Source organism: Prinia subflava, chromosome 14, assembly GCF_021018805.1.
Source record: "Prinia subflava isolate CZ2003 ecotype Zambia chromosome 14, Cam_Psub_1.2, whole genome shotgun sequence".
NCBI lineage: Eukaryota > Metazoa > Chordata > Aves > Passeriformes > Cisticolidae > Prinia > Prinia subflava.
Genome location: NC_086260.1, coordinates 19,279,663 through 19,303,419, shown reverse-complemented (window position 1 = coordinate 19,303,419; position 23,757 = coordinate 19,279,663). Strand labels below are relative to the sequence as shown.

General features: G+C 35.2%; 1 protein-coding gene across 1 annotated transcript in view; it reads right to left on the bottom strand.

Moving 5' to 3' along the window:
- CACNA2D3 (calcium voltage-gated channel auxiliary subunit alpha2delta 3) overlaps nt 1-23,757 on the bottom strand; it is a 406,564-nt gene that overhangs the window by 196,107 nt on the left and 186,700 nt on the right. The window contains exons 9-11 of the mRNA XM_063411460.1: nt 18,780-18,854; nt 7,141-7,230; nt 3,314-3,427 (exon numbers count right to left, since the gene is read on the bottom strand). Of these exons, the coding sequence (XP_063267530.1) occupies nt 3,314-3,427; nt 7,141-7,230; nt 18,780-18,854 (279 nt within the window). The remainder of the gene's footprint in view (nt 1-3,313; nt 3,428-7,140; nt 7,231-18,779; nt 18,855-23,757) is intronic.

Sequence of the window (23,757 nt, the reverse complement as noted above, 5' to 3'; positions counted from 1 at the left end):
TTGTTGGAATTTTCCACTAGAAAGGAAGAAGGACAGTTTTATTTAAGAAAAGATCATTAGTGGTACTATCTTCTGGGAGCAGACCTGAAGCATTACCTTCCATGTAGTCACATCCGTCTGCCTGCCTCTCCCACCCATGGCCTTTCATCCTTTTAAATTGAATAAGGGACTTAGAGAAATACCTAAGTGCAGTATTTTGCTTGGTTTCTGATAATGCTTTGGGATCTCATCATAGGAGCAATAACATAGAATAAAAGCATGATTCTGGTACAACTGACATCAAAAAGGTATTTTGAGACTTAAAAGGCTTTCTCCTGAAATTGGACATCTTAAAGAATAAATTATTGTAACTATATTATACCTCTCATTGTAAACAAACACTTCCTTGGTACTATTCCTTTTAAATACTTATTTCTGCTACATGATGAAAGCTAAGCTTTTATATGAGATGTGTAGATTTATTTACTCTTATGGACTAATTATTCCCTTTCTGGTACTTCATGTGGCAGAGTTGCCTTGAATGAATCAGAAATCTGAAAGTACTGAATGTAAGTTTCATGAATGAGAAAAATTACATATATAGCACAAACTCATTTCTAATGCGTGAGAATCAGCTCCTTAAGATTGCTCGAATAGCCTCATAAAGGAAAGGAAATAGATATTAACAACTAGTCATATAAATAAAATATAGTGTGTTATAAAAATAGCATCTACTAGATTTACATTTAAAGTAGCAGAAGATATTAAGTAAACATGGGGAAATATTTTGGATTTCTTTTTCTTTTGCTGAAGGAGACAGAGACTCATAAAAAACCCGGTAAAATGGAAGCATTCCTTCTTTCAAGGAAACAGTCCAGAAGATAATTTTTAATAGTCTTTTGATGGTCATAATTTCCTAGTTCACAGAAAAAATCAGGCTGATTTCATACAAAACACTCAATTGCTTAATTTAAACTGCTTGGGGATTTAACTGGAGCCATTTTATTCCCTTTCCTGATCATTGCAACACAATTTTATTTTAATGCATTATCAGAAGGAAGATGATTTAAAGCAGTTGTTAGGCAGACTATAGCTCCAATATACATAACAAAGTGCTCTTTTCCCTGCTTACATTGTGTGTATATATATGTGTGTATATATATATATATGTTTAAGACTATCTTTTTCAAAGATATAAATGGTTTGGGAAAAGGAAGAAAATATGAATTGTTGTTTATATCATGGAAGTTTGTATTCATTTTCCATTTTTAGAGATCCTCACTGGCAAACTTTTGAAGACTTCACATTTGCATAAAGATATTTGTCCTTTCTATAAGAGAACAAGATGCTTATGTTGCAACTAATTATAAACTATTTACTGTTATTTAACATTAGATCTACTATAAATGGAATTGCTATTTTTGCTGACCAGGTAATTGAGGTAAACAGAAACTTCCAAATTTACCTTAATTAGAGCTATTGCCTTTTCTACCACTGTCCACCCCAGTATCAAAATACAGGAAAACATATATTAAGAAAGATGGCAGGTCAATACATAGATAAAAGGGAAAAAATGTACATAAAAAAAATATCAAGCAGTTCAAAGGTGTGATTTATAAATATAAAAAACAGGTTTAGAGATAATAAAGAGGGTGTAATGCAAAGGCAGTGAATTTCAAATGCATGACTTGCTTAATTTCTAGGCACATTGACACTGCAAATATGTAGGATATTGCATTTTCAATAAGCCTTCCTTGCTAGAATAAAAATCCAACAAAGACATTCAAAGCTCTAATACATTAAAGCGTACATATGGAAATCTTTTACATTTTTCATACTGAAACATTTCAGGCTGAAAAGAGGAAGAACTGATTCGATTTTTTCCATACATGTCTTTTAGAATACAATTCACAAGGCCGTATTAATACATTAAATATTTTTAGAAGAACTGAGTAGAGTATTGCATATTAAGTAAAAGCTGCTCCCCAGACACCACGTCCTTGCTCAACAAGGCAGGACTCTTCATGCTAGGCCTTTGCAGAAGAATTCCCAATGGAAACCTCTCCTGCTGCTTTTTGCACCAGCTGTGCTGAGTGTTATCTCAGACAGAGCTGTGGATCAGCACATGAAAGATATACAACACATGTTTTCGTGAAAATACTTAGCTGACTCTTTCAGAGAATTCTTTCCTTGCTGATTTCTTACGATAAGTTTCTCCACAGTCTCTTCTTAAGAGAGGAAGTAACTCCAAAGAAGAGGAAAGTACAGCACATCAGAGGCACATCCTTCTGAGAGATTCTGTGAATCTCCTTCAACACCAGTTTTTGCTAGATAAAGTAAAATGTTCTCATGGAATATTTGAGGACTTAAATTAGATGGTATCCCATTGAATAAGAGAGGAAAGACTGGCCACAAAACGTTTAGCTTTTAGGCCTTCTTTCCAGTGGACCGTTATTATGTTTGCATAGAGCAGAGGTAGAGAAATCACTCAGAAAACAAATGGAATTTTATAACAGAAAAACATGACTAAAAGCTGAAAATTAACACAACTACTTTTTTTCCACAGAATACAGAACCCCATGCACCACAGTCATATCAATCAATTACTTGCTCAAACTGCACTTCAAAATGTGTGGTTGTTGCTTCCATAGGCATATAACATGGCAAAGAACTACAAAAACTTCCTAAAATAGTCCCAAAACTTGCTTTAGCAGAAGATAAAATGTAGAAGAAAATTAGTTCACATAGAGACACAAGGACCACTAAGCTTCCTCATCAGGTAAATTCAAGGTATTTCTGCCCTACTGTGAAATTTCCGCATTAAATAACAAGATAATCAATAGGGCCAAATAAATTTTTAGTAAAATCTAACCAACTGTCAGCTCTATCCTTCACTCTGCCAAATGAAGGAATTAAAAATACTGAGTACTACATCTGCTCTTTCTCCTGTCACAGTAAGCCACTCATTGTCCACAGTACATACCCATCTTTAGCTTGAAAAAGCATTGAATTATTAATGTGTATTTTGGGAGAAAAAAAAAAGGTTTTCATACTTAATGATGTGTCTCAGGGGAAGGATTCTATAATGCTCAAAAATGTAACCTGCAGGGAAATAGTACATTTATATCTTATTAACCTAAGTTCATTACCACAGTAAAAGGCCATCTCTATCCTCAGGCAATACCATATAAGCATCATTTTTTTTTTAAACTAGTGATCCAAAATCATCTCTAGATCATCAGAAAGTTTGTTACTGACTTTTCAACAGACATACACTTTAGATTGGATATGAAGCTTTGGCTTTTCCATTCAGTAAAGGTGATCATATACTTACTTTTCTATCTGGCCAATTGTATTTTGCAAATATTGTATCATATGTGTCCACAGCTCCATCAGTGATCAACATTATGGCTTGGCTGCAAATGCTTCCTTGTCCTGTGTGATTGAACTGCGAAAGGAAACAATCATTAGGAACAGCACATTCCTGTTATATGCAGATGGATAGGATCACACTGGATAAATGTGGATCTTGTCAAATCCCCAGCATCCTTAGAAGAAGTTGAAATATTCAGGCTGAAAACATTTTATCATAGATTTTATGTTCTTGGTGAATTGAAAAATAAGAAACATACCTAAATATAGCATAACCCAAAATTAAAATGGTATTCCCCTGCTTTTGATAGATGATAAGTATTGATGCATCTATAGGGTTCGCTTTGATTTAAATATCATTTTAAAAGAACACGTTACACAAAGAAAAGTAATGAATGATGCTTTTTCTGTGAAGCACAGGAGATACATAATGCAAAGAGAGACATGTGACTATTCATATGGCATTCATTCATATTCACTCAGGGTTACACTCCATATGCTGTTTTCCTTAAAATATTTCTCTGGGAGAACCCAGTTCATATTTATATATTCTGAGATTCTGTTATTACCCAAAATGAATACATATAAGTAATTCAGGCTGCTGAAGTGCAGTACTTGAGCACAGGTACTCAGACAGCAATCAGCAATCCTCTGGCATATGCAAAGGAAGCTTCATTTCTCCTGTCAAAGAGCAAACACATTGGACTGAGTCATAATATGAGCTTTGATCTCTTCAATCTGGAGTTGGTGCTCTGACTTTGAATCCATGTGTCTCCAGTGGCTTTGGCTGCAGAATAGGTTCTTATTTGTCTTTGTATTACCTTATGTATTCAAGAAACTTTAGTGAAACATACATCTTTTAGCAAAAAAAAAAAAAAAACGAAGTTGTAAAGTTATTTGATTTTTAATTGCTCTGTATGAAATCTTAAAAAAAAACCCTATGAAATGTCAATAAATGGGATATTACAGTTACTTACTTCTAGTTTTCATGTACGTTATCACATCTGAGGTCAGGCAAGGCCTCATCATATCACCTCTCTCTTGATGCTGAGGAAGCCAAGCAAGAATTATCTTGTCCCACCTCACCAGCCTTGCTGTGCCCCAGAATGGCACTTAAAAAGCAGTACCTATGTTCATAGGTGAATTACCTTGCAGGGACTCTGATTGCTCCTGCAGTCATGAAAAATTATTCAGAGTATTCTGCTTTGATTTGGACTACCAACAGCTCTGTCTTTTAAGCTTTCTGCACTCTACTCACCCTTGCGTATTCACTCTTTTTCCAAACTCTAAAACCCACTTTTTCTAAAAAACTTCTTCTAAAAATTTCATCTTTGTAGAAATGCCTGCAGTACAAAAGGGTGGGTGGTGGGCTCCAGAAGTCCTCTGTCTTTTCTTCCTTCATATTTTTGTATCTGAGTAACCACACCCACATTCAACAACCGTGTCTATTACCTGTATCTCTCCTCAAGATCAGCTTCTTTTTCATCAAACAGAAACCGCAGCTAACAGTAACAGAAATGCTCTGCCTTAAAGGACAGCTAATGTGGATTTACAGAATCAGCTGTATTGTGATGAGTGCCTGGGTGAAAACTCCTCTGTGTAATTTGCAAGGCAGTCACTCCTTAAAATTCTCCCATCATGACAGGTTTTCCAGTTTTAACAGAACCAGAATTATTAAAGTGGGATTCCTTCATGATCTTACAGCCATTATTTTCTCATAAAGGTGAAGTTACTTTGTTTAGGGATATCTTCCTCACATGAACAATATGTACATTTTAATATATATGTTAAAAGTGGCAAGGTATCTTAAAAGAGAAATTAATGAAGGAGAAATGCCTTTGTACATTTATTTTAAAACACCACTCAGTATGCATCTGCATTATTCTACACAGTTATCTGAATATTTTGAAGAATGAGATTAAATTCAAATACTTTGATGAGTAATATCTTCTCATATTTGTCTAAAACTTTTAATTTTATTTAATAGCAAGAGTGATGAAAGTGTTTTCCATAATAATAACAATGACAAGGGGCTTATGATGAACTACAATTAACTCCGTGATTCATCAGTTAGCAGCAAAAATTTCAATGCATCCTGACATTTACAGCATTTGGTTGTGATTAACAGTCTTTGAAATGTCACAGAATTTTATTTAATTGGCTATGATTTTTTTTAAAGGTAATCACTGCAAAGAGCACATTTGTCACCAAAAGAGATAATTGCAGTTGTCACATGACATGGTAGGTGTCTAACTTCTGTACCAAGCACTTCTGTATTCTCACCCTGTGTGATGTACATTGCATAAATTGCAATTGGAAAGAATTTGGAAGTGATTTTTAAATGAGCTTTTCAAAGATATCAGTAGCAAACATCTTCAAGTCTTGACAACCATAGCAAATATTGGAAGGTAATTGCAAGGCAAAATTGACTGAGTTTAATTAGTGTAACCCCTGAACCATTTTAAAATCCAAACAGAATCTTTATAGACTATTTGTGTAACACAAAGTTTTCTCTATTTTTTTCCTTTCCTACACCCACCCACTCCTTCCCCCTCCCCGTTCCCCCACTTTTTTTTTTTCTTTTTTTTTTTCTTTTTCTTTTTCTTTTTCTTTTTTTTTTTTTAATGAAGACAAGACATCCTTAGTTAACCTGTAATTCAAAGAATAGGCTTCTGGCACACAAAGGTCACATCCTGTCAGCAAAGTGGAAAATGGTTTGCTGTATTCTTCTAAGGGGAAATTTAGTAGCTTTTCCTCTGGCCTAGGTTGCTTAATTGAATCTCCCAGAGGCTTTGAAGATATGTCTGTATAAAATGGGAAAGATCTTCATGCAGGCATTTCTGCAAGTTTGTATGCAAGAAGGATTGAACCTATTATACTTCCTTTTAAAGTACAAATAGAAGCAATCAATACAGCACCTTGAAGAGAGCTGAACATACATATAGCATAGTGGATCATGATCTTTGAGATCTCTCATCATGGGTACAACTCAGCACATGGGATATCAGATCCCTTTATTCTCAGAACTATCAGATTGTCTAATGAGATTCTTACACCACATTTATCATTATCAATTCAGTTTCCTCACAGATTTTAAACCAAAGCAAAATAGGTCTTCAGGTAAGCACTTTCAGGTCTTCACTTCTTGCAATATGATTTTTTTTCAGTTTATATAGATTTGGAGGAACATCTCTTGCACTGAGGCATTCACAGTGTTTTTCTGGTTCACAAGACTCTAATGGGTGCCCAAAATTCTTAATCAAACCTCTACAAACAGCCTACAGTGTCTTTTACTTCATGTACCTTTTCCCATTGTCATTTTTGGCATGCACCACATGAAGGCATTAGTTCCACACTGTCTAACTGAGCACATGAGCAGTGGGTGGAAGAAGACACTCCTTTTTCATTTTAGGATTTTATGCCTGGAAAAGAATCAATCAATATTGCCCTTCAAGATGAATACACAAGAATTAGAACCATTAATTAATCTAGGATCACACAGCATAAAGGCAGGCACACTTGTCAAGTCAAACTTTTTTTGAGAATATTTGGGTTTGAGTTCTTATTTCCAAGGTACATGCTTCAATCAAAAGACATTTTGCTACTTTGTTGAGATGAGTTTTTTTCACGTTTCAGCAGACTAACACACTTTAGTATTATTTCCACAAAATGCAAGACTATACTTTAGGAAACATTTTAAAACATTTTCACGAATATAAACACAGTTGAAAAAAGGTAAAACAAGAAGGAGGTGAAAAAGAAAACAGGATCTGAAAAGCATGAACTTACTTCATTGAGCATGTTGAAAGCTTCATTTAAAGCTATGTCCAGCATTCCAATTCCTTTTGCAAAAAGTTTGTCAAGGTGTTCCCTGAAATGCTGAAACATGAACAAGAAAGTTCCATTTGTCAGAATGCTGTTACAACAGACCTGTGGATGATTAAGGATTTCTGAATATTTTAGACCTTCTTCTTAGGTTTAAATGACCACATACACTAATTAACAAAATAATTCCCAGTTAATCCTTTTTGACTCTTGAAGTAACACTAAATTAAGGATGTGTTAGCACAATAATAAGGCAAAAGCATCACATTTTTTTGATATATTTTTGGCTACTTATTCAATCAAATAATTTTGTTTTGGTTTTTTTTTTGTTTATTTTCATATTTTCTTTTCACTTTGTAGAGTAATGTTATATCATTTCTAACTATTGTCCCTCTAGGTTTTTGGAATCTAATACTTAATAAAAATAATTCTTTCTGAAATTTAGTTTTGAGAGTACATAGCTCTAAAAGATGGCAGATTCTAATCATTAGGTCACTGAAGTATAACTGCAGTTTATCAGTGTCAATATTAATACTGAAGTTATTAAAAACTGTTCTATACAAGACTAGACTATTAATTTGTAAGAAGAAGATGAAGACCTGTGTGGTAGGGAATAGCAGGGGAGGCAATGTGTTTTGAAGCGCTATTTAAAAACCTTTTGAAGGGCTAAAAAGAACAAAAGAAGTGCATAACAGAAAAGGGTATTTCAACCCAACTAGTAGAAAAAAATGCCGGGGCAAGACATATACCACTGAAATATCAGTTTAAAGAAAAAGAGTACGTGATTTCAGAATGAGATAAAAACCACCTTAATTCCACTTTCAGTGACTTTCAGAAACCAAACAGATCTCAAAAAGCTGGAGTCTCCAGCTCTTAATGAGTCAGAGAGCATACTTCAACTTTACAGCCTAAAGAGCTCTTTTTATTAATAACTGGTTTACCTCAGTCTCCCTTTGCTATCATTTTGATGCCCTCGTTTGACTGGGGTATCTGTCCAACTGTGTACACAAACATTCCCAGGCAACTGCATGCTTAATTTCCATGTGCAAATACCAGAATGTGCAATATCTAATTGTAGACTCATATATCTAATTGACATGCATAATCTTGATAATTCTGAATGCAAATTAGGCACACAATTATGACAATCAGACATTGATGTCTGATTACAAAATTATAGGGTCAGAGCTCCACAGAAGTTGTGTGAGGAAGCACAGAAGTGTTCAGCTGGAGAGCTGTCTGTGATCATCCAGAACTGTCTGAAAGACATGAGCTGAAGAGAATGAGGATACAAATCAACAGGTGCAGGTAAGTCTTGATGAGGCCTTCCAGAACTTAAATGAGCACAAACCCAGGACAGTTTTTAATGTCCTTCATATTCTATGTGTCATGGGACAGTTACACAGAACAGCAAAATCACACCACTGTTGCATATGGCTTTGGCATAACTGAACAAGAGGGCAAATTCATAACCAATTATTATGATTGAACTTGGAATTTCTCTTGTAATGAGATTGTTGAAAGCATTTTTTGGTACACCCTAGTGTATTCCCCTTTTCTAGCCTCACAGTTAAATTAACAACTGTAGGGATTTGGGATCATACTTGGTTAGATAATTACACTGAGTTTTCATTCTTCAGGGATTAGGTAAAATTGTGTCTCAAAATATGATAGCAACCTGTATTTTTGTTACTTCTTTTCTTACTTTCCTACTTTTGATTTACTAGTATTTAAGAGCTAATGAATTAAAATAATTCAAGTTAAGCAATTTATATCAGCAAATCTGTGCTTGGGAGTTGACACATATTCAGGCACTTTTCATGATTCAGAACCCAGGGGAAGTTAGGGAGGAAGAGGGGGCAATCTCAATACAGGCAAGAATTTGATTTTCCTTTCCTGATTCCAGGTCATTGCAGGCAAATTAAAAACTCTTCTGAGATGAAGGGCAGAAACTGAATTTTTCATTTGTGGCAGACACTGTCAAACTTGTAGCCAAAATGAGACACAGATTTATGTAGTCCATACAAAACCTGCAGAATAATTTGCTACTTTGGTGGCAATTTTCAGGAAATTCCAAGGCAACTCCTTTTACTTATCTCTTATCTTAGAGGCTATTCTAATGGCATCACAAGGTTTATTGAGATAAAGCTGACTGTTATCTATGATCACAAGAAGAGGACAAATTTTTATAGTCTGGAAGCAAATGGAAAGTGTTCACCCCCCAGGCAAACAAGAGTCCAGTGTCTGCACAACCACTAGGGAAATTCTTTGGCCTTCAGTAAAATATTATAAGACTACTCCATAACCTTCAAAGTTTTCATCCCTTCCAAACAAGAATAAAAGGAAAAGAGCAAACTACAGCCATCTTCATTTGAGATCTAAGGAAACAAACACGTCTGAAAGCAGGTAAATACATTAACACAGAGAACTAAGTTCCAATTCTCCAGTAAGAGCTGTGACATCCAGCCCATTCAGACACACACAAAAAAGCACAGAAGATGCCAGCTGAGGTAATTCCAAATGTCCAGCATTCATGTTGACTGTAGCAAACATTTGCAGAATTATGTCAATGGCTTTTTTTCCCCAGCATCATGACAAAGCTTGTCACAACAGTGAGCTTGGCTCACCTTTCAATTGGCACACAGATTCCAAGACCTCACAGGCTGCATTAATGCATTTGAACATGAGAACACCACCTAAAGCCTCACACATAAAGATACATCACTCAATAAGTTGAGCTTGCTAGCAGATCACTCCCCTGGAAGTCCTGGAAACCTGTTTCCCTTTATATTATCTGTCTCTGGTACTGACAAAACAGAAGGAAACCAATAGCAAGTTTACTCTCATAAACTGATCAAATCAAGTCCCCATCTCTACTCTTCCCATTTCTCTAGAAAAAAAGGATGCATTTTTTAAATGATTTTTATTTACTTTAGGGCTTCAGAATTAGTTAATTTGGTTTAATTTTTATTACAACTACCAAAGTTTTTATTTCATTCTTTTTAAGCCAAAATGTTGCACAGGAGTCCCAGTACCTTGCACAAATGTTTTATTAGAACTTACTTATGTTTACCAAAAATAAGGTACCACTTATGATGAGTAGTAATACCCAAATTAGACTGGGTACAGGATCATAGATTTAAGCCAATGTTAATACAGCGTTTTCCACTGCTTCCAAAAATGAACAGTTCACAACTAATATATGTATAGTGCTTATAGAGTTACACTGGAAAAGCACGATATTTGCAATTAACTGTCTGACAAGGCTGACCTTCCTACAGAAAAGCATCATTAATGGGTTCAGCATTCCTCCAGGTTTCCTTGTCAGCTTTACTGCAAGTCTTTGCTACTTCTAGAATTACTTCCCATGCCTATCCACGCCTGCTGTAACTCCAAATGGTCCTGGGACATACTTGGCAAAGATTTATCAGATTTGTGAAGATGGACTACATCAGGATATAAACAGGAAAGGAAAAAAACCAATCAGAAGGCCTGTGTGAGGTGGGAGAGTGATGTTCACTTGTGTGTCACAGGGAGGTTTACCCACATGTTCTGACAGATAAATGTGCAGCACATGTGTAAAATGCATTTAGGCATCACCCCATTCCAAATCCTTTGTCAGGGCAAATACAGGTTACCTGTAATGATTATCCAACCCCTTCTGTTTGCTAACACGTTTTATTGGAAAAGAAGAGTGCTTCTTTATGGAAAAAATAATCATAAAAACAATGCTGAATGAAGATCTCAAGATTCAATATACTCATATTAAAACCAATTTCTTCTTAAGTAAATGCGTTTCTGCGATAGAAAATGTCAGACCAAATTTCAGTGGCCAGGGGGTTACTGAAAGTTTTAAGAGTCTGTAACAGCTTGACAGTTTTAAAATAAAAGTAGACTTTAGTGAGATTTTACTATTTGGGGTTTTTTAACAGCTAAGCAACGCCGTTGATTTTTTTTTTTTTTTTTTTTGAGATATGACAGAGATGGATAGACAAATATGCAAAAGTAATTTGCTTAAATAAAATTCAATATGCAAAATTTGTATTTACCAACCTCTTATTGGGAATTTCATTTAACTTCTTTGCTGAATCAGTCTTCTGGTTACTTAATTTCTGGTAATTGCCCAGAAAAATAAAAGCTTTTTGGAAGTTGTACATTACATCTGTCTATTTCTGTCATTCGAATTTACACTGGGGTGAGTTCTTGATTTAGTTTGGAGTTACTGTGGCTATCTGTGCATCTAGAAGATGATATATTTCATCTGGAAACATTTACAGAGAAATGTCCTCAACCCATATATAGTACATTAAAAAAACATATAAAAGAGGAATGTATATTGTAATATTGTTACTTTAAATCTGAAGTTACATTAAATCAGATTGTCATCCAATTCCTTTGGGGTAGGTAAATTGTAACATGGAGTTTCTCAAAGATGAAAACCTCTTGGCCCAAGAAAACTAGTATTAAAATAGGCAGTTCCACATGTTTGTAATTTGTGGAGAAAGTGCAGACGGTGACAGAATAGTGTCTGAACTATTTCCCACTCTTTTTTAAATTTGTGTAAAGCAAATTGATACACTTCAAGGTAGCAGCTGTTTAACAGTAATGCCAAATTATGAAATAGTCTGGTAAAATTCAAATATACCTTGCATATTTTATATTACTAAACCACATTTAGGATCACAGATTAATTTCAACCTCAGTTATGCTACCCAGTGTAATTACAGATTTAATTTTTGTGATAAACGAAACTTAAAGCAAGTACTACAAATTAGGGATAGCTTACAATATCCACATATCTAAACTGAACTTCACTGTAGGTATTTGCCAACACAAAAGACTATGACAATTGCTAGGCTGTGAAAACTTTTTGAAATAAATGGAGACACAGTGACACCTGCCGTATCACCTGACATTATAATTATTCCAAAAATAAATTATTATATTCTCCTATTGTAAAATGAAAGTTGAAACACTCTATCTTGGAAGAATTGTAGTACTGGGATGCCTCCATGTATCTTAGGAAAACTGGTGGCGCATGTATTAACACCACTCACATCACTGCCATATCTGAAGTTGTAACTTTGTCTTTTACAAATACGTTAAGCAAACTCCATTCATTAAGGTTTCTGAAAAGAAGAATGCTTTCTGAAGTGTATCTGACAGAAATTCAAGGTTCAATTAGATCCTCATTGCTCTGAAAGCTACACACAACAAGCACTTACAGAAGCAGCAGCTTTGCAGAAAAGTAATAGAACAACTTGCTCAAAACCTGGGAACGTTTCTAAATAGATTATACATATTATACTAGCATCTCCTCCTTGTAGGTTGTTGCTAGCAGTAAAAAAAAAAAACAACCTAAATTAATATTTACAACTCACGTCTGCATTACTTGGCTGTTCTTTGAGCTGGCAGGGAGGAGGTCTAGATGCTCAGAACCAATACTTCTTACAAAGTATCTTCACACTTTCTTAAAGAAAAGTACTTTGCATGCTGGAGACTTGGGCTGAAAACATGTTTTCTCCAACCTTTGTTCCTTTCCCATCACAAAAATGTATGGATGTGTTAAACATTAAAATGCTTAGTGATATTAAATGTATTTGATGTCCCTCAAAAATCTTCAGTAATACACCAGACATTTAGAAGTGGTCTTGATCAAGTAACCCCTAACTTTTAAGGCTTGCTCAAAAAACATTCCTGCTTTTGCTACAGCAATCACTATGAAATCTGTACCAGTCTTCAAAACATTCATTTAGCAAGATTAAGCATTCCAGAAGTAAAAGTACTCATGCTATATTTTCTTTTTTGTCTGTCTCTCTCTTTACCTAATAAAAAGATGCAGGATCACAAATCTTTGGCTAACTTGAGCTATATTATCACATAAATTAAGAAGTATAAATTTTCACCCCTTACTAATACAGCTGTGAGCATTCAGTTCAGATATTTCAGTTGAATCTTAACTCTAATTTAAGTAAAGATTCAAATGGAATAAAGACTGCATATTCTAGAGGAAAATAATGCTTCATCAATAATAACTGGGATGCTATTCAAAGAGAAACACAGCTTTCTTCCTCTGTGTGCACTTTGTACAGATTTTACTCTGTCAGGTATATGTTCTTACCTGAAATACAGAGAAAAATAAAAGGAGAGGGATGGAACTGAAGTTGGCTTTGTAATATCTTTCCTGATGCTTGCAACAGGAAAATAAAATACATTACTGAAGGGAGAGTGTCACCACAGAGTGGATATAAGAGAGCTACAATGCTCTAAATGCCTTTTCATACTTTAATAAGTGGATTTTTTTCTTTTAGGTAAGTAGTTCTCTCACTACTGCGGTCCAGATAATAATGTTACCTATTCTAGAGGCAATGGTGGGATGAACACTGTGTTTACAATACTGTTTCTGCCCCAAAAAGAGAAGAGGTGGGGGGGATAAAGAGCAACAGTGTTTCAATGAGAATATGTAAAAACCAGACAGCTTTTTTTTTTCTTTTTTTTTTCTTTTTTTTTTTTTTTTCCTTTTCTAAGACTAATTGAATTTTCTGAAAGTCTGGCTCTGTGGAAGCCTGTTACATTCCCTGAACATTACGGATAAGAGTTCCTGCAACCCATCCCTGATTGTGAAAGATCATGTTTATTTGGTACCTGTAATCCCACTGAATATTCAGCACCAACACTACTAAGAAGCACTCATTTCCCAGGCTGCTATAAGCCCTAAGGCTGAAGCTGTTTCCTGCAGCCTACAAAGAAACCCTTCCATTCCCTGAAGGTCTCGTTTTTCCTAGACAGGCTGTGCATGGGAACAGAACAGGCTCTGGCTGTAGCCCAGGTGGCAAACTCAGGATCCCTCATGCCTGAACCTCAGAAAGCCAAGGCTGTGGCTGGGCAAGGCTTTGGGAAGAGCAGGGCTGACTCTGATCTACCATGGAGCCGTCAAAGCAGAAGCAGACATCACACAGGGCTCTCCCTAAAATGAAGGACTTGGTCTCTCCCCACACCCAGCCCCAGTCTTCCTGCCCCAAGTTGGTGTAATTTAAACATATTTCTTCTGCTAAGAAGCCTGGTTTTGCCCTTAAGCTCCCTACAAATGAAGTGCAAGTGAGAAGGTGTCTTGGGTTATGTAACCAAAAAAAAATGTGTATTCTATTTCATCTGTTGAAACCAGTTGGGGAAATGTTTTTTCTTTACCTCTTGTAATTCTGGGGAGGAGAGGGTGTGGATGCCTTCTGATAATAGACCAGCTGTTAAAGCCAGTGGGGGAATGTTTCTTATCACTTTCACCAATTGTGTCCACCCTCGGGGGATATCTTCTGTTAATGGGCCATTGAGGCTCACCAGTGACATGACACATTCCATCATCCCGTTGGGAGATGCTCCACCCAGTGAGGGGGAAGCCAACTGTTCCCTACCTAGATAAAAACTGAAACCCAGGAACACCAGATATCTGGTTTTCCACTGGATTCCCAGAGGAAAACTGAGGAAAACTGGACCCATCTTGCCATCACTAGACCCCTTTTTCTACAGGATCATTTCTACTTTCACAGAACCACATCTGTTACTCCAGGAGGATTTATTTGGACTTCTTCCAACATCCTGACCAACAGGGTATCAGGTCGTATCTCTGATTCTGTCAAGGTTTTCTAGGATTTTGTTTGTTTGTTTGTTTGCTTGCCTGTTGTTTTGTTGTTTGTTTTTTTTGGTTTTGTGGTGTTTTTTGTTTGGGTTTTGTTTGGTGGTTTTTTGGTGTTTTTTTTTTTTACTACTACATTTTTATTTTTAATATTCTTAGTAAAGAATTGTTTGACTATTCCCATATCTTTGCCTGAAAAGCCCCTAATTGCAAAATTATAATAATCTAGAAGGAGGGGGTTTACATTCTCCATTTCAAGGGGAGCTCCAATTTTCCCTGGCAGATATGTGTCTTTCCAAACCAAGACAGAAGGATAGTTACTTTTCTAGATTCTGTTTCTTTGTTTTGTTAAAGTTGAGAGATTAAACATGATTCAAGGAACACCATTCAGCACACTTAAGTGATATCTTCAGAGTGGAAAGATTCCATTTAAAAACATGTGAGCCTTTGCAAAAAGACAGCAAAGTAGTTCTTCAATAAATTATTTCAAGACAAATATAGACTGAGGTACTGATCCTGTGAGAGCAGTTTTTATTTGGAGTTATTGAGACAGCTGCTTTCCTCATGAGATTAAAAGCTCCAAACATCTCAGAGTAATTTCTTATCTCTGCTCCTAAGAACTAACTGTCTGCATGTGGTACAAGTGATGTCAGATAAACCTAGCAAGGTGCAGTTAGCAAGAACACTGCATCCGTGTATGACCCAGGGGGATTTTGTCCTTAAGGATCATTTAATGGGAATATTTTATATTGAAACTCATGTATTATGTTAAAAAAAAAAAAAAAAAAGAAAAAAAAAAAAAAAGAAAAGAGAGAGAGAGAGAAAGAGAGCGAGAAATAAAATGCCAAAATGGAAGAAAATCAAATTTATTCACCATAAGCTAATAGTTTGGTAAAACTATTTAGTTCCATGCAGGTTTCCAGCCACAGTGCTCCATTAAGTGATACATGTCTTAAGGAAGGTCAAGAGTATTAATAGCAACAGAAAAGAGTGGTAGAGTGAACTGTTAAAAATTTAGTTCCTGCAATCATCAGCATCATACATCTCCTCTTTGCACATAAAAGGAAACGATAGCAATATGAAATACCACTACAGCAAATTTTAATTGTTTCTATTTAAAGTTATCATTTCAGAATAGATATTTGCCAGCTAAAGAAAAAGTGTTCTAACTTTTTTAAAATACTTGTATTTCTTTTGGTCCTAGTAAAGCTTGTATTGTTAGTAACAGATGTGATCATCTTTGCACCAATTCCATTGAGGAGAATATTTGACATAAAAATGAAGGATAGAAAGTTCTGGACTAAATATAAAGCTACATTTTCAGACCTAGGTTGGAATTCAAAAAAATCAGGCACCTGTAGACATATGTAAACTGAAACAATAGATTATATCAAAACATTGCCTGTCAATTTCCTGCTCTACATTGCCATAGTCATGAAACATAGTCATGCTGATAATGACTGCTTGGAAAAGCTACAAAACACAGTATTTGTCTTGATATTCTTCTAGGAGTTTTTATCATTTAATAAACAAAAGAAAGAGTTAATATTATTACCTGTGAACTTACAAAGGAGTATTTATCTTTTAAGAGTGGTTGAGAAAGTGTAGTTTCATCTACTTTTTTTGTCTAATATTACAATGGTCCAATGACCATTTTACACACACACACAAAAAAACCCCAACACCAACAAACTACAGGAGTAGTCTGGTGTATCAGTGAGACTCACAGAAATAAAAGTTATAAACCAAGCAGTTGAATACTTTTTATGAGTTTCAAAACATACTAAACACCGTGATAGCTCTGGACCAGTTTTGGAAAGTGCACATGAACAACATTTTAGGACACCTTTTTTCTATGGGCCTGACCAAAGAGCTGTGAATTCAAGAGAAACTTTCCAGTTAATTCAGTGAGTTTTTGATGAGGCCCCCAGGTAAATTTGCTGTGTCAGTACAGTCAAATCACACAGTACCACATCTTACAACAGTATCAGATATTTCAGAAAGTTGTTTTTAACTGGGTTCAGGAGCATGATAACTGAATTACTTGTGTAGGATTAAGTGGCTGTCTACCTCCTTGGACAATCTTTACTTTGTACTGTGAGCTATACTGGGGACAATGAAACTTTTGTGCCTTCTAGTGTTTAGGCAAATAAATTTTTAACTTCATTACAGTGTCTAGAAAAATGATATAAGAACATACAAGCTCACATATAAGAAAGAAATGAAGATTGGCAAAGTCATGGTATATACAAATGCACCAAACTATTACCTGCTACCTAGCTCAGGTTTTTTTCTCTAGTTCTGGCCTTTCAAGGAAAGAACACAAACTACCTGACTAATGGACAAAGTTATTCTGTATATAAATAAATATTTTCACTAACCAGAAATTATATCAACGTTTACTCTGAAAAACAACATATGAACTTTTACTTAGTTATTTTGAAAAGCTGAGCTCTGTTCATAAAATCTGAGCATCATCTGGGTGGCATAAAAACTTTTTGATCAATTTAAACAAATCTGACATTGAGTAACACATGGGTATGGGGTAATCTGCATTTTGATCAGATGCAGAATGAGGGAAAGGTTAACTGTAGGATTCATTCCAGACAGGAAATCTGGGCAATACATTTGAATCTTTAGGTCTGCATCCAGAACTTGCACAGATTTCATGTGGCTCATTTGATGCACCCACAATGAAGTGCTTGTTTAGAAAGCTGCATCACAATTCACAAATAAGAGACTTCAACATTAAATTATTAGAAACAATTCATGCCCACATAGCAACCAAGTGATTTTTAGATACCCACAGTGGTAAATATCAAAAATATAAAAAGAAGAAGCCCATGAAGAATAATTTCTGTAGGACATAGATAAAATGCAAAGAACTCTTGGGAGTAATACAATGGAGTAAAGATCAGCATAACAACATCAAAAATCATTTTGTCTTGTTAAACACCTTCAAAGGGTGTTTTCCAAGCTGTGTTCTCTACTTCCTGTAATAGATCAGTGACAAGGAGAGCAAAATGAACTAGCACATTGGGTATTAAGCAGAATTCAGTGTTGAGCTGAAACTTTTCTGTTTACTTTTTTTAGTGAAAATAGAAACTACTTAAAGAAAGACATATGACTGCTGCCCTCTCCAGCCATAGGCAAGACTCAGGACAGATGGACAAAACTCTTTAAGAAGAGAGGAAGCCCTTAGAAAGGAAGAAGCTCTATAATAACAGAGGTGGCTCATTTTAAGGGGCCTTTCCCTCTACAAGAATCACATGGCTTTTCAAACATCTTATTTCACAATTTCACATGACATAAACAATCTTAGCTCAGCTCCTAAAGTGTGTCTGCATAAAACCACTGCAGAAAACTGTCAGGCAATAAACTAAACTTCAAGCTACAGGTTCATACCGCAATCTCACTCCAAATAAAATTTGCACTATAGTGATCATAATGGGGTTTTTTTCCTAAAAAATTCAGGATCTGCTAAAAAGCAGGATGAAACTAATCTGAACGTTTTCACAGAACATTCTTAAATGAGTACATTATTACATTGACAGACCTGGTTAGAATGTTAATTTTTTTTATTCTTATAGTATTATATTTACTTGGAGATTTTGCTTCAACTTCAGTGTTACTTTGAGTTAAGAATGCAATCTCTTCCTCAGTAATTTTTGCTAGCAGAATGATAGTTCAATTTAAAGTGGCTGAAATATTTTACTTAAAGTAATTATCAAACTTTATTAACAGTATATTTTCAATGACTCCTGCAATTTTCCATTAAGTTTATTCAACCAATTTGACTATGAGATTATTTCTTTCTTTCTATGCAGTCACATAAAACTCCTTTGAAATAGTATGAGTAGAATAATTAATAAATTTTAATAATGGAATGCATTGTACTAGGAAAAGATCATTACAGCACATTGTTACCCACTGCATCCCAGCTCTCCACTGTTCTGTTGCTTTCATTCCTTACCTCTTTGTTGGCTCTGTCTGCTTGAACTAATGTTCCATTCAGACACGGCTCTACATAGTGGAGTTCTTCATTATACTACAGAGGGAAATACAAAGTATGATGAAAAATTTAATTAAAAGCTTGGAAGATACTAGTCAATTTAATGACTTAGAACTGCAGTGAATGAAACATACACAGAAAGCAAGAACAAAAGAATTTTGTTCATTTCTAAAAACTGGCTGTGGTATTTCTTTTCCTTTTACATGATTCTTAATTTTTCGGAGGTTTACTTCTAAAGGAGCATTGAATGGATGCCAAAACCCATGTGGACTTAAGGGTACAATACACCACTGGCTGGCAAAAGTATCTCTCAAATTGAAACCTGGATAATATTAAGAGATCAGGTTTGATACATCACAAACTGAACTCTCAATTCTTTTCTACATATAGGAAAAGTCCTGAAAAATATTTGTGACACTGTCTAACATTGTAAAGGTTAATACTGGAACAATTAGACAAAAAAAAATCTGTAAATTGAATCAGTCCTAAAAATGACTGACAATTTTCAAAATTTCAGTCAAGCAGAGTCGCTTATTACAAAAACTCATGAATATGTGATAGGTCTTGAAGGAATTATCTGTTTTTCTCACAAGGTGTAGGTAAGTTAGATAGCCTAGTCCTACATTCAGAAGCATCCTAAGCATTAAAAAAAAAAAAAAAAAGAAATTTAATCTGCAGTCAGTAGAACTTGTAATGGATGATTGATTGAAATTTGAAATTTGGACCTGTTTTAACCTTTTAAACCATTGAAAATCAGTACCTTCAATAAATAGTTTTCCAGACAGAGCCTTAACTGAATTCCTTCTCCCACTAATTTAATCTCCTTTAGAAGCAGGTAACTTTATAAATTATCACAGATCAAACAGTAAGGACTTTGCATCTAGGCTTTAGGTGGTTTCATCTTTTCATAAAGGATTAAGTGAATCAGAACATCCACAGTAAATAACACAAAAACAATCAGGGAAAACATTTAATTAGCTTAATGTAAGTATTTACTCCCTTCTTCCCCCACCTCACTGGGAAAAAAGAAAGCTCTCAAATAAATGACTCATAACAAATGCTGCTTAGACAAGGGTCTCTGTCACTGTGATTCTCACTGTCTCTCTCTTCCTGCAGCTCCAAATCTGCTCTACTCCCAGTTTAACACCACTCCTCTCTCTACACCACAGAGCCCTGCAACCTGATCCACTCTGGACACCTGTCGTCACCATTCATTCCAGCAGTGCACTCACTACTCACCACATTCATCACCACATAATTACTCTTGCATAGGGAAGAGTATTTAATTTGAACTGCATGAAGGCACTGTGCCAGACTCAGTCCTCAGCTGTAACAGAATGTAAACCCAGAGTAACTTGCTATTACTGGATATACAGATCATTTATATCAGCATCAGCAAAGGAAGTGGTTTTATAGAAACAAGCAAAAATACTTGAAAGATATATACACATACTTTCTGCAGCAGATTTGCATGCTTCCCTAATTATTTTATTGTCATCAATGTTATTTCAAAGTATGAGAGTGTATGGAATTTTCTACTGTTCCATAGTTAATACAAAGTACAAGGCAAAGGCTTCTAGAGCAGTTGAGAGTCACCGAGAGTGTCCCATGTGCAGTCAGCCTCATAACAGTTTATTGATCAGATAAATGATGTACTTTCCCCTGTAATCTCTCTCTTCAGACTGCTTTCCAATCTATCTCCTGAGAGTCATTGCAAAATAATAGTGCCAAATCTACACAGCATCTCCTATTATAGTCCAAAGTCAAGACCATACTCCATTCTATTTTAAAAAATAAGATACTGAAAATATGTGACAGACTCTGGTACATCAGCCCCTACTTTCAAGCTTTTTTCCGATTATACACAGGTTTTTCTCAAATGTTCTTTAATCAAGATACTTTCCAATTAAGCTTCTTCTTAGTTTTATCTCTGTAGCTGTCATTGGCAAGTACAAGAGCATACATGTTTACATCATACCAGGCACAGTGTCTGCAACTGGCCAATATGCAATAAAATGCTAAAGGCTGAAACACCTGCATGTAAGTTAAATCAAGGTTTCCTAATGTTGTAATAACACCATTTTTAAAGGTCTATAACTACCAGCAAATAAATGAAACAACTTCCTACTCTATCAGCCCTGGCATCTAAATAGCTGTAATTTCTGTCCACTAGATTTCTATAAGATTTAACTACTATTTTGAGTAACTCATGCCATCAGGCTATTCCCAGAGACTGCAGCTGCACCACAACCCAGGGAGATTCCCAGTAGTTTCCCAGGAAGCCTTCAGTGTTTCGCAGAATAAAGGATGCTCATGCTTTCAGAGAGGATGTGCTTCAAGTCCCTTCACAGCCCACTTTCCTAGAAGCAACCTGCTTCAGAAAAGGTAATTAAAAATTTTCAATCTCACATAGAGAACACAATTGCACAGAAAATGTACATAGATATTGATCCTTCTGAAACCCAGACAAATTGTATCACTATTTCCTGTTGTGGCATCTAATCACCTTGACTAACTGCATATTAAGCAATGTAGCATACATGGCAGAAGTAGCTGGATGGTGCCATCATGTGAAAAGGAATATATTATGTAATGGTGTTCTAAGATAACAAGCAGAACTTGGAAGTGTTCTCTGTGTTGTGCATCTATTGTACAGATATAAATGAAAGTCCAGTAAGAAAAATCTTTATATAAAAAGGTGTAGAAACTTCTCATTGTTTGAATTCATACAAGGGTGCATTTTAATGACCTATTTAAATTTGTATCTCTTTACTAATTGGATACATTTTCTAATCATTTTTTAAAATCTCAAACATAAACAAATGCAAAAATTCACTGGATAGAATTATTTCAGTTCCTAATGAAATTCCAAAAAGGGCATCTGCCTAAGTCCACAAAAATTGGAATTCTGATGTAACATGTGAAAGCACTCAAGCAGTGTTTGCTACTTAAACTTGCACGTCCACTTGATAAGATCCTCAGTACAACTGTAACTTTCTAGTAGAACACCTAACTTGTGCTTCATAGCATATATTTCATTTCTTTGCCCTTGTCATAAGGTGTTTTACAGTGATATTGGTGATGCCTTTTTTTAACTGTGCTAAATCTTTAAAATGCAAAAAGTGAAGAAATTCTCTCCTCATCCTGCATTTTGCTGTTTTCTCACATTTCCTATTGTTACATGTCCCACTCCTCCATATCCTGGCATGTGACGTGTGGACATGGACAAAGAGTCAAACAGACTTGATTAGCATAGCTGGTTTGATAACCAGGATGCCATGGCAGGAACAAACAGGGTTTTGAAGATTACAGAAGATGGGATTAAAACCTGCTTATGGGAAGAGAAGATTGAATCAAACTTCTCCAAACAAGAGTTGTTGTAAAATGTATCTGTTGTCTGTATGATCTTTAACCTGATTATTGTAGTGGAAAATAATTAACCTTTCTGAAATGGTATATAAGCTTTGGAAAATCTGAGTAAAATCAAATTCTGATCACTGAATCAGTCTTCCCATCTTTCTATCAATCCTCAGTAGTGACATCTTTGCACAGGACAGAAGTGACAGCAGGACCTGGGAGAGCTGATACCTGCACAATAGCTGGGAATAGCCTGTGTTTTGCTGAGGGGAGGGAGGTAAACCTTCCCTTCTGAGCTCTTCTTCAAAAAACCTGGTTTACTCTTGTAAGTTAAACATGTAATTAAACTGATATTTAATATTCTATTTACATAGTTATAGTTATCTGTCTTATTACTCACATTATTTTCCCTCTTTTTGTTTCTTTGTGCAATAGGCATAAAAATGTAAGTGGGCTAAAATGTGGACTAAGAGAAACCATAGAGTTATTTAGAGAGCTGCTGGCCTACATTCTATAATAAGATACTATTCATATTCTGAAAATGAGATATATAAGGTTTTAGCACACCTACACAAGTAGTATAGATTTTCTGTAGCATTTTCCAGATTCCTTCTTTGTCACATTTAAGCTTCCTGGTGCAAAGTCCACAGAAATAAATTAAATTCCCATTTTGTTGTGCAACAATACACAGATACAATATTTCACATTATATGAAAGCATATGCAGATATTGAATTCAGCCCAGCCTAAGAAGCCAATCCAGAAAAGGAACCAAAGGAATTGGTGCTTCCATAGTTTACTGGGCTGAAAAAGTGGCACACAAGCACAGCCCACTGCTTGGAGACTTCATATGGAGGTTTATTTTGGCTGCCTCTCTTTGTCAGCCGGCTCACACTTCAGCTCTACAGAATCTGATTATTGAAGCAGGCTGAAAAGCAAATTTATCCATGGTCTGTTCTGTAGGAATAGCAAGAAAAAAAAAAAACCAAGGGAAAAACAAAACAAAATAAAACAAAACAAAAAACCCAAACAAACAAACAAAAACCAACAACAACAACAACAACAAACAAAAACAAAAACAAAAACAAAAACAAAAAAAAAAAACCAACCAAACAAAAAAAAAAACCACCACAAAAAAGCCAAAAAGGACTATATTGGAAAACTCTACATATGAATACTGGGAACTATACTACTGTGCTTTGAATCTCTGAATTTAAAAATACTTTTATTCTAATCAATTTTGCTAAAAGGGTGTGTCTAAAGCAGTAAAATTAGGTTAACATTCTTGGCTCAGTTAATATTTTGCTAATTCGGTGTAGATTTTATATGAAGGCATTTTAAAAATTTCAGCATTTGACAAAATTAGTACTCATTTTCTGATAATATTGTTAATTTAATGCTTGACTTGGAATTATACTTCAAAGTGAACTGGAATAATATGCCTTTTCCCTTGTTGTTGTAGATATCTCTGTTCATTCACCAGTGAACTGACCTTAAATTTTAACATAGGCAGCACAACATCGCTCTTGTATTTCAATAATTTCTTTTTGCAATTCAATCACCTAGTCCATCAGTTTCAGATG